Source organism: Artemia sp. Qi Xiang Cuo, chromosome 16 (genome assembly GCF_049724085.1).
Source record: "Artemia sp. Qi Xiang Cuo chromosome 16, ASM4972408v1, whole genome shotgun sequence".
In the NCBI taxonomy this organism is placed as follows: Eukaryota; Metazoa; Arthropoda; class Branchiopoda; order Anostraca; family Artemiidae; genus Artemia; species Artemia sp. Qi Xiang Cuo.
In genome coordinates, this window is record NC_142809.1 from 28,069,710 (window position 1) to 28,085,202 (window position 15,493).

The 15,493-nt window shown below is 37.5% G+C and overlaps 1 protein-coding gene across 1 annotated transcript in view; it reads right to left on the reverse strand.

Annotated features, from left to right (window-relative positions):
- SWIP (strumpellin and WASH-interacting protein) overlaps nt 1-15,493 on the reverse strand; it is a 190,506-nt gene that overhangs the window by 77,869 nt on the left and 97,144 nt on the right. Inside the window, exon 10 of the mRNA XM_089102346.1 lies at nt 5,434-5,661. Within this exon, the coding sequence (XP_088958472.1) occupies nt 5,434-5,661 (228 nt within the window). The remainder of the gene's footprint in view (nt 1-5,433; nt 5,662-15,493) is intronic.

Genomic DNA, 15,493 nt, shown 5'->3' on the forward strand with positions numbered 1-15,493 from the left:
TAACTCCCTTCCCACGTCGTCCTCAGAGACATAGTTATTAGATTTTTCGACAATGCTGAACAAAATAGCTTTCTCAAAATTTTGATCCAGTGACATTGGGAAAAAAATGAGCGTCGGAGGGGATCTAGTTGCCCCCCATTTTTTGGTCACTTAAAAATGGCACTAGAACTTTTAATTTCCCTTCGAATGAGCCCTCTCCCGACATTCTAGGATCACTGGGTCAATACCATCAGGCCTGAAAAAAACAAAAACAAATAAACACGCATCCGTGATCTTTCTTCCGGCAAAAAATACAAAATTCCACATTTTTGCAGCTATGAGCTTGAAACCTCTACAGTAGGGTTCTCTGATACGCTGAATCTGATGGTGTGATTTTCATTAAGGTTCTATGACTTTTAGGGGATGTTTTCCGCTTTTTTCGAAAATAAGACAAATATTCTCAGGCTGGTAACTTTTGATGAGTAGGACTAAACTTGATGAAACTTATATATTTAACATCAGCATAAAATCCAATTCTTTTGATGTATCTATTGGTATCAAAATACCGTTTTTTAGAGTTTCGGTTACTATTGAGCCGGGTCGTTCCTTACTTACGGTTACCACGAACTATCATTTCGAAAATAGCAACCTGTACAAACTAAGCCTACGTTTTCTTTCATCAAAGCATAACAAATATCGACATGCGATGTATTTGATGGTACAAACAATTTGATTTCATGACTTAAACCGAGTGATTGTCTTGTAGACACTTTACAAATAATTACAAAATTATACCATGGCATAGCATCATTTTCTATAGTAGTTACGCAGCCACTTGCGCGAAGACAAATTTTCCTACCCTAAAATGTATCATAAATGAATAGAAGATAGACCAATTATTGCAAGTGTGTTAACCCTCTCCCCTGACGGTAAATATATTTTGATAATTTTTACTTAAAACTCAGTGTTTGTAATAGAGGAGAGAAACCCCTAGCGATGAAACTTTGAAGCCGGCTACCTTACTTAAATCTTAATCAGCCTTAGGTCCTTCTACACTGGCATGCACAAAAGGCGACAACGGTTCATCTCCAGGACGATCTCTGAAGAGCTTGCGGTAACAAGTATTCCAAAAATGCCCCTTCCAGTGCAGTATGCTTCTCTAGGCAACGGCCAAGCGTCACTTTCTGCTACCAACGTCTTCTAGCATCGGTTGGGAGGGGGGATTAAGCATCAGATATTATGGGGGAGCTTGGTGCCACCCATATGGAGTTATGGACAAAATGACTCCGTCTACTACTTAAGATTTTCTGGATTATCCGTGGTTGCTCTATTCTTCCACGTATATTAGTAATTCTGTCCGAATAATGGATTCCCAAGATGCCTGGGGGCAGTTATTTTTTTTTACCTTTAATTCGTTTCTCAAGATATTTTATCTGTTCCCATATGGGCTGTATTTTATCTGTACCACCTGGGCTGTAGAGCCAACCGTCTAAAATTTCATAATTAACTTTTTCTTGGCTCGAGGTATCTGCCTACGAAATTGTATATCAATGATTGTGAAAACTTTGGTGGAGAAAGGAGGTGGGGGTCAGAAAAGGCGAGCGCCTATGAAAATCCTCCCACCCTCTGCCCTTGACTCTAAGTTTGGAATACTTTCGTTAAAATATTAGAGAAAAACCTCTGAAAACCGTCAGTCTTCTTTCCATCAGCCCAAGAAACTTGCCACATAAATTTCAAATCGATCGGTTTAGAAAAAGCCTACCTATATTTTAGCTTCGAAGTTGGCAGGCGGGAGAGGGGAGATGGTTGTTTAGGGGTCACAAGTCCAATTTGTTCCTACTGTTATATATGTTGAAAATAATTGCATGATTCCGGTTCAAAGGGAGTGCAAAATGCTTCCTTTTAGGTTAAAAAAGTGGTTAGGGTGATGTAACGGTCTCTGGCTCCTTACGGTTTTCCAATCATACCGACTGAAGATCTGTGTACGATTCTGGTTCAAACAAGGTGCAGTATATGTTTTACTAAAAATGGTGAAGGGTCTGGGGGGATGGAGCATGGGTTAACTCTGGTCTTCCATATATACCATTTGAAAATTTTTTAGTGATTCTGTTAAAAATATAAAAAAAAAACGACATGTCAACCTTTTTGCTAAGAAATCGGCAGTGGGAGGGCCTGGGATACGTCCGAGTACTTCCAGTAATACTAATTGAAACTCTTGTATGGTTTTTGTTCAAACAAGGTGCCACATGCCTACCTTTTTATTAAAAAATTGGTGGCAGCTAGGGGGGGGGGGATTTTGCATGCCATAGAGGCCAGAGCCCACTATGATTTTCATTGAAAATCCATAGTTGGTTCCAGTTCAATTAATGTGTAGCAAGCCAACCTTTCTGTGAAAAAGTTAACAATATGAGTTGGAGTTTGTCCCTCCAATAACATCGATTTTGCTCTTAGGTTAATAACTGAAAAAGTGCCTTAGTTGTCAAACACCTTTGATCCTCAGTTTTATAGATTATGAGCAAGCGTTCGATTCTGTTGATAGAAGAGCTTTAGCGAAGATCTTATCCTTGTATGGTATACCAGACAAATACATTAAAGTGATTAGTGTTATGTACGAGAATAAAACTGCTGCGGTTAAGGTAGGAAATGAGGTTAGCATCTGGTTTCGGGTTGAATCAGGAGTTACGCAGGGTTGTGGTCTATCCCCCTTTGTATGGATCATTTTGATGGATTTTGTCTTAAGGAGAAGAGGAAAGGCAATGGGAGACCATCGAATCAAATGGGGAGGAAGAACTCTCCAGGAATTAGATTATGCTGATGATTTAAGCATCCTAGATATTAGTGTGAGCAAAATGAATGAGCTTTTAGAGGTTTTGCCAGTTCAGGGGGCTAGAATGGTTTTGAAAATTAATATTAAGAACACTAAGTCACTAAGGCTAGGAAAGAGTGAAGATGAAAAGGTGACGTTGGGTAACGAAAAGATTGATCAGGTGGGCAGCTTCACTTACCTTGGTAGCATTATTAGTAAAGACGGTGGGAGCAGTGAAGATGTTAAAAGTAGAATAGCCAAACCTCATGGTGTTTTTTCCCAGTTAAAAAAAGTTTGGAAGACCAGGATGAGAAGTAAGCAAACCAAGATTAAAATTTTGGAAGGTACAATGATGACAGTGGTCAAATATGGCTCTGAAGCATGGGCGCTCTAAAAAGCGGATACAGATTTGCTAAATATTTTCCAGAGAAATTGCCTATGCATTGTTTTGGGTACTCGGCTGACTGACCGTATTTCAAACAATAGGCTGTACGAAAAGTGTGGTTCAATCCCGCTTCCTAGGGCTATGATGAAAAAAAGGGTGAGATGGCTAGGGCACGTTTTGTGGATGAAGGATGACAGATTGCCGAAGATTATCCGTTTCGGCCAACCGTCTAGGGCTAAACAGAAATCAGGTCGTCCGCCGTCGGGGTTGGAGGATGCCATAAAGAGGGATTTAAAGAAAATAGGAACTTCATGGGAGAGTGTTAAGAGGGAAGCTTTGCATAGATTGGGATGGAGGAGGAGCGTGCGTAGCTGTGTTGGCCTCAGGCAGCTTGATACTCTAGTGACTTGTTAGCAGTAGTAGTAGCAATAACACGCATTGCACATGACAGTTATTATTTTGCTTCAACATAATGTAACATATCTACATTTTTACCAAGAAGTTCTAAAGAAGGTGGAGGGAGGTTGGAAGCCAGAGGGTCCACACACCCTTATTTTGCCTACACTCGTTTTTGCACCAAATCAGGACTTGGCCTACTTTAACGCACAATCATTACCCTTTTTTGTGATGTATACCACAAAATTGAGGTTGTCAACCCCTCAACGCGCTCAAAATTGTTTATTTCTCGAATGAAATTGTATAAAAAACTGATGTTTTATACCTCCGTCTACTCTTCTGGGATTACTGATCAGTTTAAAAAATAAAAATCAAATTATTTCTCTTAGCTCAAAAGTTCATTTAATCATCGTGGACCAGTTTGCTAACAAAGTAGAAACATCTTTGAAGATAAAGAAAGCTTCACAGAACAACTTTAAGAGGCAATATGCTTCACTTTAATTCACACCCTATAAGCTCTAGCTGAAGGACAAGCGAAAACCAGCTTCGCAAAATGTAATGTAATTTGCATCAATCGGTCGAAGGTCCACGCCTTCTTTGCTCTCGCAAACGTTGGGCCCTTACCGCTGGTTAGTAATAAACTGGAATCGAAGGCTTACAAAATAAATCCAGGAAAAAAACGTTACACTGGCGCCTCAATTACAACAAAGAAGTGTGGTTTTTCTGTTGCCTTTCAAACCCCAAAATAGCGCGACTAGCATTCGTATTTTTTAAAATTGGATTGATTGCTATTAATTTTGATTAAAATTTTTGTTAACTGATTTATCTTTCATTATATTTCAAAGCAACAATTTCAAAAGGAAGACAAGAGAGAAGGAAATAGCGGTATTTTTAAAGAGACAGAACTAAATTAATTGTCAAAAATGTTTTTATAACAGCACTTCTTATCGTTAGGAAACTTTTTTTCTCTAACCATCTAAGGTTTCATTTATTCATTCATAATGGTTCTGTGCATTTTGACTTACAATTTGTTACTAATTTAATAGCTCAATAAAATACTTCGAATATTACTATTCGAAGTTTCAATGAGTTTTAACAAGTTACCGAAATCATGATAAATTTCGTATGTAAATTTAGTAAAAATTATGATAAAATAGTCTAAATCTAATATAAAACTTATGATAAGTTAAAAATATATTAAAAAGCTGACGAAAACTAGTAGCTTAGCTTGTTAATACAGTTCGATTTCTCGCTCATGACGATACGAGAAGTAACTTGTCGGCGAAAGAGCGGCAAAAACATACTTAAATAATAAAACAGCATAATTAATCCAGATCACCCATCAGCATCACAAACAATACATCAAAATATTTACATCAAATATATTATAATAACTATCTTACAGAAATCCTCCCTATTTACAAATATCCATATTCACATCCTATTGACAATTTCCAACGGAAGATGATATTGTGGAAAAAACAATTTCAGGGCAGTTTGTTAACCAAATGGATAGCCCAAATCTTATGAGTCCTACTCGATGATACCAAAGACCTGAAAACTACAAATTTAGAAATGATGGAGAATTGCAGCTGGTCCAAAGTCTCAATTGTTCAATTGCTTCCAGTTTTGGATTACATAATGCATAGTGTTTTTTTACTAGTTCATTTTAGAAAAACAGCAGCCAGTGGGGCAAATTTAACTTCAAATTCAAAAGACTATCATAGCATTTAGGATGGTAAAGTATTTAAATACTAAGATGGTACATAGGAACGAATAAAAAGCCTTCAACTGGACAGCACGTTAGCTGAGGAAAAATCGAGCAAAAAAAAGAAAAAAAAATTCGGCTAAACACAAACACTCATACCTGAAAGGTTGATAGGAATTCCAATTTCTTTAACAGATCTCCAATATATAACCGTTCTTCGGCTGTAAGACAAGACAAAGACGATGGGCAAGAACATGCCAACGATAATCTAGCAAGTAAACGTCTTTCCTCCGTGATTGGCCCATTTAGACATCGGGAAACCAGATTTAAAAGAGCGGAAAAAACTTCTTGTTTTCCAATGTATTTTCTTTCTTCTTTTACTCGTTTCTAGAACGAATATACTATAATATCCAAATGGATGTTTAGTTTAAATAGCATGCAATAGCGAAAGCATCATTTTACACTTTTATATTTCTGCAGAAAATCTGAGCTGTATAAGTTTACAACTGTTTATAGTATAGGTTAGTAAAAACGGGAAGCAGAAAATTATAGAATCTTTAGCTCTCAGCATGCATCCAAAATTAAGTGTCCACCACCGATTTATAATGGATGAGCAGTTAACCAGCTAAAAAAAAAACCAGCCCAAATCAAAGGTAAATTAGAAGTGAACCTATATAGCAAGTCTTGCCTGGTTCAAACATCTTAGAAAAGGCCAGAGAAAAGAAAAAGCCCAAGCACATGCTGCCAAGTATCGATTATAAACTAGTACAACTAATGTACCCACATAGCTCAAAGTTCCTGGCAATTCTGAATTCATCAACGAGAGGAACCTGGAGGAGCATAGGAAAGGTCTGTTTCGCACTAGGAAAACAAATATTTCAAATAATTTCATAACAAATAATTTCAAATAGGAACGAGTCCTTTTATTAGACAGGGAAAAACAGATACAATGCTCAAATATTTAGGCAATATTAAAGAATTCTTGACTTTGAAAGAACCCCGTTAATGACTCTTTCAGCCAATGAATCGGAAACTATCTGTGTCCCAGAAGTAATTATTGCAAGGCCGTACCCAGAGGGGGGGGGGGCATGATCCCCCCCGGAATGTTTGTTTGACGCGTAAAAACGTAACAAAAATGGAAATAAATAGATTTTGTATGCGCTTTTTGAGGTTTTTTGTATACCCCCCCCCCCGGGAAAAATCTTTGAGTAAAACCCCCTCCGAAAAAAAATTCCTGGGTACAGCCTTGAATTATTGTATTCTGTATAAATACGGTTTCTTTCAATTGTAATACTTTAGTTTACCAAGTGATGACGATCCCTGATATACTGTGGTCGAAATACCCAGAACTTTTTGTATCTGTTTTTCAATGTCTAATAAAAGGACTTATCCCTATTTGAACTTTTATTTGTTCGTCATAGAAAGGCAGTGTGGTCTTCGAAAAAATACCTACGTCGTATACATGGAGATGATTGATCAAGCAAGTGTATAACTGTAAATTCAGCAACATTGCGTTTGCAATTGAACAAGAAAAAACAAGTGCCACTACATTAAATATTCAACTTACATTTAGGCAATATTAAAAAAGTAAAGAATTGGAATGAACCATGTTAATGGCCTTCCAATGAACCGGAAACTATCTATGACCCCGAAGTAATTATTTTATTCTGAATAAATATAGTTTGTTTTAATTATGATACTTTAGTTTAATCTGCTGATGACGATCACTGATGTATCTGGTCAAAATATCCAGAGCTTTATGTGTCTGTTTTTCACTGTCTAATAAAAGGACTTATCCCTATTTAAACTTTTATTTGCTCGTCACAGAAAGGCAGTGTGGTCTGCGAAAAATACCTGCGATAGGAAGATTTTGAGTCATTTTGTTCCAACTAGAAATTGAATTTTCTACACCACTAGGCGAAATTTGAATAGACCCCTTAAAAATATGAAAAAAAAATCTGGTGACAAAAAAAAATAACTGGTGACAATATAGGGAAACTGTCCTTGATATTTGATCCGTTTAAGTATGTCTCAACGTTTCATAATGTTCAGTTTAAAAGAACAATTGCGTAGCAGATGTAATAATAGAATTCAGCTCCAAATTGTGCTCCGATATACGGGGGTTCGCGGGCTTCCAGAAACCTTACTGTTGGAACCCTTGGTCCCAGTTTTTTCAGATAAATGTCCCTCCCAGATTCCTTTCTTTTGGCCCCTTAATTATTTTCCGTCCCCGAGTTATAAATATTAATTTTACTTTTATTTTGTGACGCCATTTTAGGTCCTCTTAACTGCGTACGTGCTTAATAGACCACGAGGTAAAGAATTGCGCAGTTAGGGAGGTTGATCAGTAAATTAGTAAGTCCTAGGATTGGCTGGAAAGATTCATTTACCACCCTCGTAACCCCTGCCACAGCACGCGGCTAGCGGGCTGGGAGAAAGAGAGTTTTAGTTCAGTTCTTTTATACAACGTGGAGTGATTACAGTAAGCTTTTTATACTATGTACTCTTTTAACTTTTCAGCTTAGGTCGAATCTAAAAGAGTTAGTTAGAAATCTTATCGTAAACTTTGGCTTTAAATGTGGCCATAGACCATCCGATCACGTTAGTATATACGGAACCGTTGGAGTAACCGCGGAAATCCCACTAATTTGGGGCCGACGAGGGATCTCCCCCTCCAGTAAGTGGCATAGCAACTCTTTGCGCCATTTTTGCCTTTAAAAGTGGTGACCCCCGCACGTTAAACATCCAATAAGTGGTGCCAGCGGTACTCACACTCCAATAAGTGGTGGCAGCGATTTAAGGTCCTATCAGTAAATCTGATAATAAAAGAATTCTGCGCTTTCGAAAAGACGGGTTAATTTGGCCTAGAAAGTAGCCTATTGTGGATGCATATATAAAAAATAGCAAAGAGAAAATTTTTATCTGAGCTGTGCCTAGTCGGATAATAATAGGTAATAAAATTTAAGAATCAATAGATCACGCGAATAATTAACCCACAGATAATCGAAAAATTAAAAGGAAATAATTTTTCACGAAAGGATAAAAAGAGACTTTGATAAAAAAAAATTTTATTTGAACAAAAGACGTTAAACAAAGCGTAAAATAATGGCGGACAAACGAAGAATTCAGACAAGATGTCCCGCGGTAAAACAAAAATCGGATTCAGACACACAATTGTATGCGACTACCACTGGAAATACCCTAAGAAAAACACCATCAAATAGAACCATATATCACTCAACAGGTGAAATAGACATTTCTGGGACGTGTGAAGAGGAAATGTTCAAAACAAAATCAGTAATAGAACGATCTCCGGTACGAACCAGAGAAGAGGAGTAAATTCTAAGACAAATTCAGAAAGTATTACTAGCAGATAGAGAAACCCGAACAAAAGAAACAGTGGCGATAATAAATGGGGAAAAATCAGAGCATGAAAGAACGGGTATAACAAAACAAACTCACCCTTCAGAGAAAGTACAAAAAGTAAGGGAGTTGCGGGGAGAAGAAAATATTATACAACGAGTGGACTCAGAAAACGAGTTAAGAGAATATAAAAACAGTGATATTCAGAGTAGGCCAAGTAGCAGGAGCAGTAGAAGTTCAATTTCCAGCAGGAGCTCACGAAAAAGCACTAAAATAGATATGACACAACAACTTTTAAATTTCATAGAGAATGAAAGATTAGCCAGAGTACGAAAAGAGGAGGAAGATAGAGAACAAAGAGAAAGAGATAGAATTGCTAGAGAAAAAAGGAAGAGACTGATAGGATAGCCAGAGAGAAAAAGGAAGAGGCTGATAGGATAGCCAGAGAAAAAAGGGAGGAGGCAGACAGAGAGGAAAGAAAATATATTATGGAAATGATTGCAGGGAGATTCCGAAGAGCCCGAGAAATCTTCCACAATAGATGAAGTGCAGGCAATAAATCTTCAACTAATGAAAGGAAATGAAGCTTTACATTTATATAAATACAATTTTGAAAAAACAGCGAAATTTAACTGGTTTCCGAGAGAAAATTGGGTAACGAGAATACAGCCCCTCCTTAACTACAAAGCACAACTTGCATGTAAAGCATTACCAATGGAATACTCAAAAGATTTTGAAAGACTGAAACAAGCCATTTTTGAAAAATTTCAACTCTTCCCCGAGCACTTTCAAAGGAGGTTTATAAGCGAAAGAAAACGAGACAACGAAACTTATAAAGAACTCGGGTACAAATTGAAAGATATGTGTTTAAAATGGCTAGAGATAGAAAACTATACAATATTAGAAGACCCGGAAGAAATAAAAGATAAGATAACGGGAATATTGAATAAAACAGCGATGGAACAATTGTTAGAAAATACCCATCCAAATATGAGAATGTACTTAAAAGAGAAAAACCCACAAACAATTGAAGGAATGTCCGAATTAGCAGACAGGCACACTGAAATTAGGAGGGAGGCATTCCCACAAAGAACAAGGTTAGGAGGAAATGGTAGAAAAGAATACTCGTACACAGAAAATAAAAAGAATACTAGCCAAATATGGCAAACACAAGGAGAAGTAACATGCTACCACTGTAACTTGGGCGGCCACTATAGCACCAATTGCCCAAATAAAGACGGTAGAAAATACGGCCAAAAACAGGAACAGTATGACGTTACATGTTATAACTGTAACAAACTAGGACATTATGCCTCAGATTGCCGAAGCGCGAAAAAAAATTACGACAATAATTACAGAACAAAAGATGGGGCAAACGGAAGACAAGACAATCCGAGAAATGATCGATCCCGAGATAATTGGAAAAAGTTTCAAACGTATAAGAGAACCGCATGGGTTAAAAGCCCGAAAAATGTGAAAACTTGCGCATTTGCAGAATCACACATAGTATGTGGGGAACTAAATGGTAAATTGGTAGAAATAGCTATCGATTCCTGCAGCGACCAAACCTATGTACGGGAAGACTTGATAAAGAAAACCGACATAAACTACAAAAGTAAAGTGGCTTCGCTATGCTACTAAGGAACAGAACATAAATGCCCGACAGCTCAGGTCATAATAGAATTAGCCAATAAAGAGGGAAATACAGTTAAAAAGGATTTAAAAGTAGGGGTTGTACCTACTCTTGCAGTAGACGTTTTATTAGGGGGAGATTTCGGAAATATCAAAAACTTTCTTGCACTAAAGGCAACCTCCATGATAAAAAGAGTAAATGCGGTGACACGAAGTCAAGAAAAAATAAAAGGGAGGCTGTGCCGCCCATTAATAAAAATGATGATCAGAATATACAAAACCCATTTCAATTCAACGACGAGATGTTTATAAAAAATGCGAAACTAAGAAAACCGAAAAGCCAAAAAAGGGCAGACAAAAAGGAATATAAGCATAAACAAGAAAAATTATTGACCGTAGAAAGAGAGGAAGAGAAAACCAAAGATAAACTAACCGAAGCACTCGGAATAACTTCCGAAAAATTCGCAGAATTACAAAAAAATGATAGAGATTGCAAAAAAATAAAAGTAGCACTAACGAATCAAAAGAATCCACAATCTAAACAGTTTTCCAGTAATGGAAATCTACTTTACAAAATAATGGAAACCGGGGAAAACGCTAGGAAACAACAACTTTTGGTACCACATGAATTAAGGAAAGCGGTAATAAAGTTGGCTCACTCAAGCCCAACGGGGGGACACATGGGATCCCATTAGAACCAGAGATAGAGTCTTGCAGCGTTTTCGGTGGAAAGGATTAAAAAAAGATATTATCACCTTTTGTAAAAGATGCAAAGATTGCCAATTAGTTGCATACAAAAAAAAAATGGAAAAGTTCCAATGGAAAAAATGCCCATTTTCGGTAAACCATTTGAGAGAATTTCAATGGACATTGTAGGTCCACTCCCGAAATCTAGCGTAGGAAACAGATTCAGTTTAGTTATTAATGATCTGGCTACGAGAAGCTATCCTACCCAGAAGATCTCCCAATACTAACAATAAACTCACTAAAAATCTCAAAAGACTAATAAAAATAGGTCTCGAGACACGTAATCCCGCAGTACATATTAGAATATCCATTGACCGCTTTTTAATCTACATAAATCCGAACCTTCTAAGAACTAATTGGTCCTAAAAAAGTATTAAATACTCCATTTCATCCTCAAACAAATGGAGTGACAGAAAGATTTAACGGAACCCTCATTAGGATGTTTAATTATACGTTTTGTAAGAGACGATGTAAACCAATGGGAAAAAATGCTTCCTTATGTCCTTTTTGCGTACAGAGAAACTCCACACCAAGCTAAAGGGTTCTCACCATTTGAATTACTATATGGGACAAACCCAAGGGGGTGTTAGATATTTTAAAGGAATCATGGGAGAATGAGGAGAAAAATGAAGAAACAGTGATAACCCACTTACTATTACTACGAGAAAAGCTGCATAAATACCATGAAATTGTCAAGCAAGCGCAGGGGGGATACGCAGAGAAAAAGAAAATATGGTACGATAAAACCGCCCGAATGCGTAAATTCACGGAAGGGGATGAAGTCTTCATATTGTTACCAGACGGAAATAATAAATTGAAAGTGAGACAGAAGGGACCGTTTAAGGTGAAAAAGAAAATGAATGATGTAAATTATATGATAGAACTAGATGGAGCAAGAAAAAAGGAAGAAGTTTACCATGTGAATTTACTGAGGAGGAAATTTAACAAGGAAAATGAAAAAGAAAACCTCAAGGATCCGCAAAAGCACGGTCTCATGATTTCGACCTAAGAACATGACGAGGAAAGTGCCCCGTTAGGTACAATAGACCTGGTAGAAACACATATAAAGACCATTGAAAGGGTTTCACCAATAACATATCTGAGCCAGGCTCAGAAATCCCAGTTTAATAAATTATTCACGGAATTTGCAGACGTACTAACAGACCAAATCGGAAAAAACAGAAAATGTAGTACATAAGATACTATTAAAGGACAAGAAACCAATAAAACAATACCCGTACCGAATACCGGAAGCAAAAAGAAAAGAAATGAAAAAAGAAATTGACCGGCTGCTCGAGTTAGGGGTGATAGAACCATCAAATTCAGAATATGCAGCACCAGTCATATTAGTCCCGAAGAAAGATGGCTCCATTAGATTTTGCGTAGACTACAGAAAGCTGAATAATATTTCCGAATCAGACGCATACCCAATACCAAAAATGGATGAAATTCTAGAGTCAGTTGGCTCCGCAAAACTTATATCCATTTTAGACTTGAGAAGCGGATATTGGCAAGTAAAAATAGACGCAGACGATTCAGCCAAAACTGCCTTTATTACTCCATTTGGGTTGTACCAATTTAGATACATGCCATTCGGACTAAAAGGGGCACCAGCAACATTCCAAAGGCTAGTAGATTATATTTTAAATTCCTTACCATATACAAGAGCCTACTTGGATGATATTATAGTATTTTTGAACTCGTCCAAGAAACATCTACTCCAAATAGACAAGCAGTAACTGTAATGAGAGATGTATAGACTTGCTTTTATTTACGAAAAATGTAAATTAGGGCCATAAATTACAAAGTACCTAGTACAAGAGCTCGAGACTGTTGGCCTGGCACCAGACAGGAAAATTTTTGAAAAAATTAGAATTGCAGCTCCACAAATCTCGCAGAAAAAGTTCGTACATGGGTGGTATCACTCCGTTCCTACAGATTGGTTTTGACCAATAGTACAGTAAATATTACGCCATTGACGGATCTAACAAGAAAAGCGGCGTAGACCCCGTTAAATGGTTAGAAATTGAACAAAATGCATTTGATACACTGAAAGATGCTCTTTCTAGCGAAAGGATACTGAGAAATCCAGATTTTTCCTTACCATTTGTGCTACAAACTGACAGTTCAGATTACGGATTAGGGGCAGTTTTATCCCAAAATTTTGAAGATGGGGAACATCCAATCACATTTACATCCAGAAAATTATCAAAAGCAGAATTAAATTAATGCACAATTGAAAAAGAATGCCTTGCGATAATTTATGAGGTCAAAAAACTGGACTATTATGTATATGGACGAAAATTTACAATAGTGACAGATCACAACCCATTAAAATGGCTAAACATAATGAAGCCAGATAACCGACGATTAGCACGGTGGGCCCTGTGCCTACAAGGATACGACTTCGAAATAAAGTCAAGACCAGGGGTAGATAATGGGAACGCTGACGGCAAGTCCCGATTGGAGTAAAGAGATATATAAATAATAGGGAGAAAAATAAAATGTTGGATGGGCTGTGCCTTGAAAACATAGACAATAAGGGGGGTGAAAAAGATGACAAAAGACCCATAGGGAATAAAACAAGATGGTTACAAAATAGAGATGAATGACCTACAACGGGTTGGGGGAAAGTTGGGAGATATTAAATGTCGAGTCGGATTGAAAAAATTTGGAAATGAATTTAAGATTAGTGTTATCAATTCAAACGATATATCGATCCTTTATGAGGGGAGGAATCCCTTGGGGAAGATCCCCTGCGGGAAGTCGCGAAAGATAACCCTTTTTCCTCAATGCACAACTGGCGGGCAAGTTGTGATCCCTTTACCGGGATTTTGCCTTTCTGATCCGGAGTCCTTGGGGAATACTCTCTCACAGTCACTTCATACTTCACCCAAACCTTTGTCCAGTAACCCTCTTCATAGTTATTATTCTTCATGGGAATCGACAATTATTTCCGGCAAATTGTATTCAGTGGGAGATATACCCAAATTTCACTTTCAATTAGCATCAACGCATATTCTTCATTAATTATCCCAGGGGAGGGAACCCAGAAGAAAAGGCGATTCATTGTTCGCTCAAAATTTTACTACATTCCCAGTACCCTTATCGTTTTCACAGGCCTTTGCATTTTCGGCCTTAAATTATTTGAAATTATGCCAAGGGGCAATTGACTTTTTTATTGAGATGTGGGGTTGTTTCCACAGATGGAAATTAAGAGGCTAGTGCAGCCAATTTTTCACGATGGCTGGCATCATCATAAGTTCCAGAAATTGATTCTCTGCTCCTCTAAAATATAAATTCGTGAGAGCAATATAATTTTTGTTTTGGATTGTGCTATGCACTATGAATTTCTACGAATCTTGGGGACGTCAACTTTGAAAACCAAATTCGGATGCTAGACGATCTAGACCATGGTTGTCCTACAGTAGAAGACTTGTCGAGGACGACCGATCCAGAGCCAAACGGTGAAAAGAGAGAAGATACAAGTCTAGTGATTTTGAGTTTAATGTTATGTATTTTATGTCGGAGTTTCCAGCCAATCCACCGGGGATGCGGACCATTTATCTTAGAAGGGAGCTGTTGGAACCCTTGGTCCCAGTTTTTTCAGATAAATGTCTCTCCCAAATTCATTTCTTTTGGCCCCTTAATTATTTTCCTTCCCCGAGTAATAAATATTAATTTTCCTTTCAATTTGTGACGCCATTTTGGGTCCTCTTAACTGCGTACGTGCTTTATAGACCACGAGGTAAAGACTTGCGCAGTTAGGGAGGTTGATCAGTAAATTAGTAAGTCCTAGGATTGGCTGGAAAGATTCATTTACCACCCTCGTAACCCCTGCCACAGCACGCGGCTAGCGGGCTGGGAGAAAGAGAGTTTTAGTCAGTTCTTTTATACAACGTGGAGTGATTACAGTAAGCTTTTTTTACTATGTACTCTTTTAAATTTTCAGCTTAGGTCGAGTCTAAAAGAGATGGTTAGAAATCTTATCGGTAAACTTTGGCTTTAAATGTGGCCATAGACCATCCGATCACGTTTGTATATACGGAACCGTTGGAGTAACCGCGGAAATCCCACTAATTTGGGACCAACGAGGGATCTCCCCTTCCAGTAAGTGGCACAGCAACTCTTTGCACCATTTTCGCCTTTAAGTGGTGACACCTGCACTTTAAACATCCAATAAGTGGTGCCAGCGGTACTTACACTCCAATACTTACTGTATGGTCAGTCAATTGGTATGGAAAAAAAAAGAGAAGATCACAGTACTGATAATAATTTCATTCTTATTCTGGCAATATTTATGTAGGTTGTGGATACTTAGACCTTAAACATTTATTTCATTGTTTCAAAAATTCTCCTTGACACAAACAACAAGATTGAAAACTCACTTTTAAAAAAACAGTAGCTTAAAACACAAGCCAATTTTTGCAAGAAATAATGATTGTATTTTATCTCATGCAGATCCGAGGATTCAGGA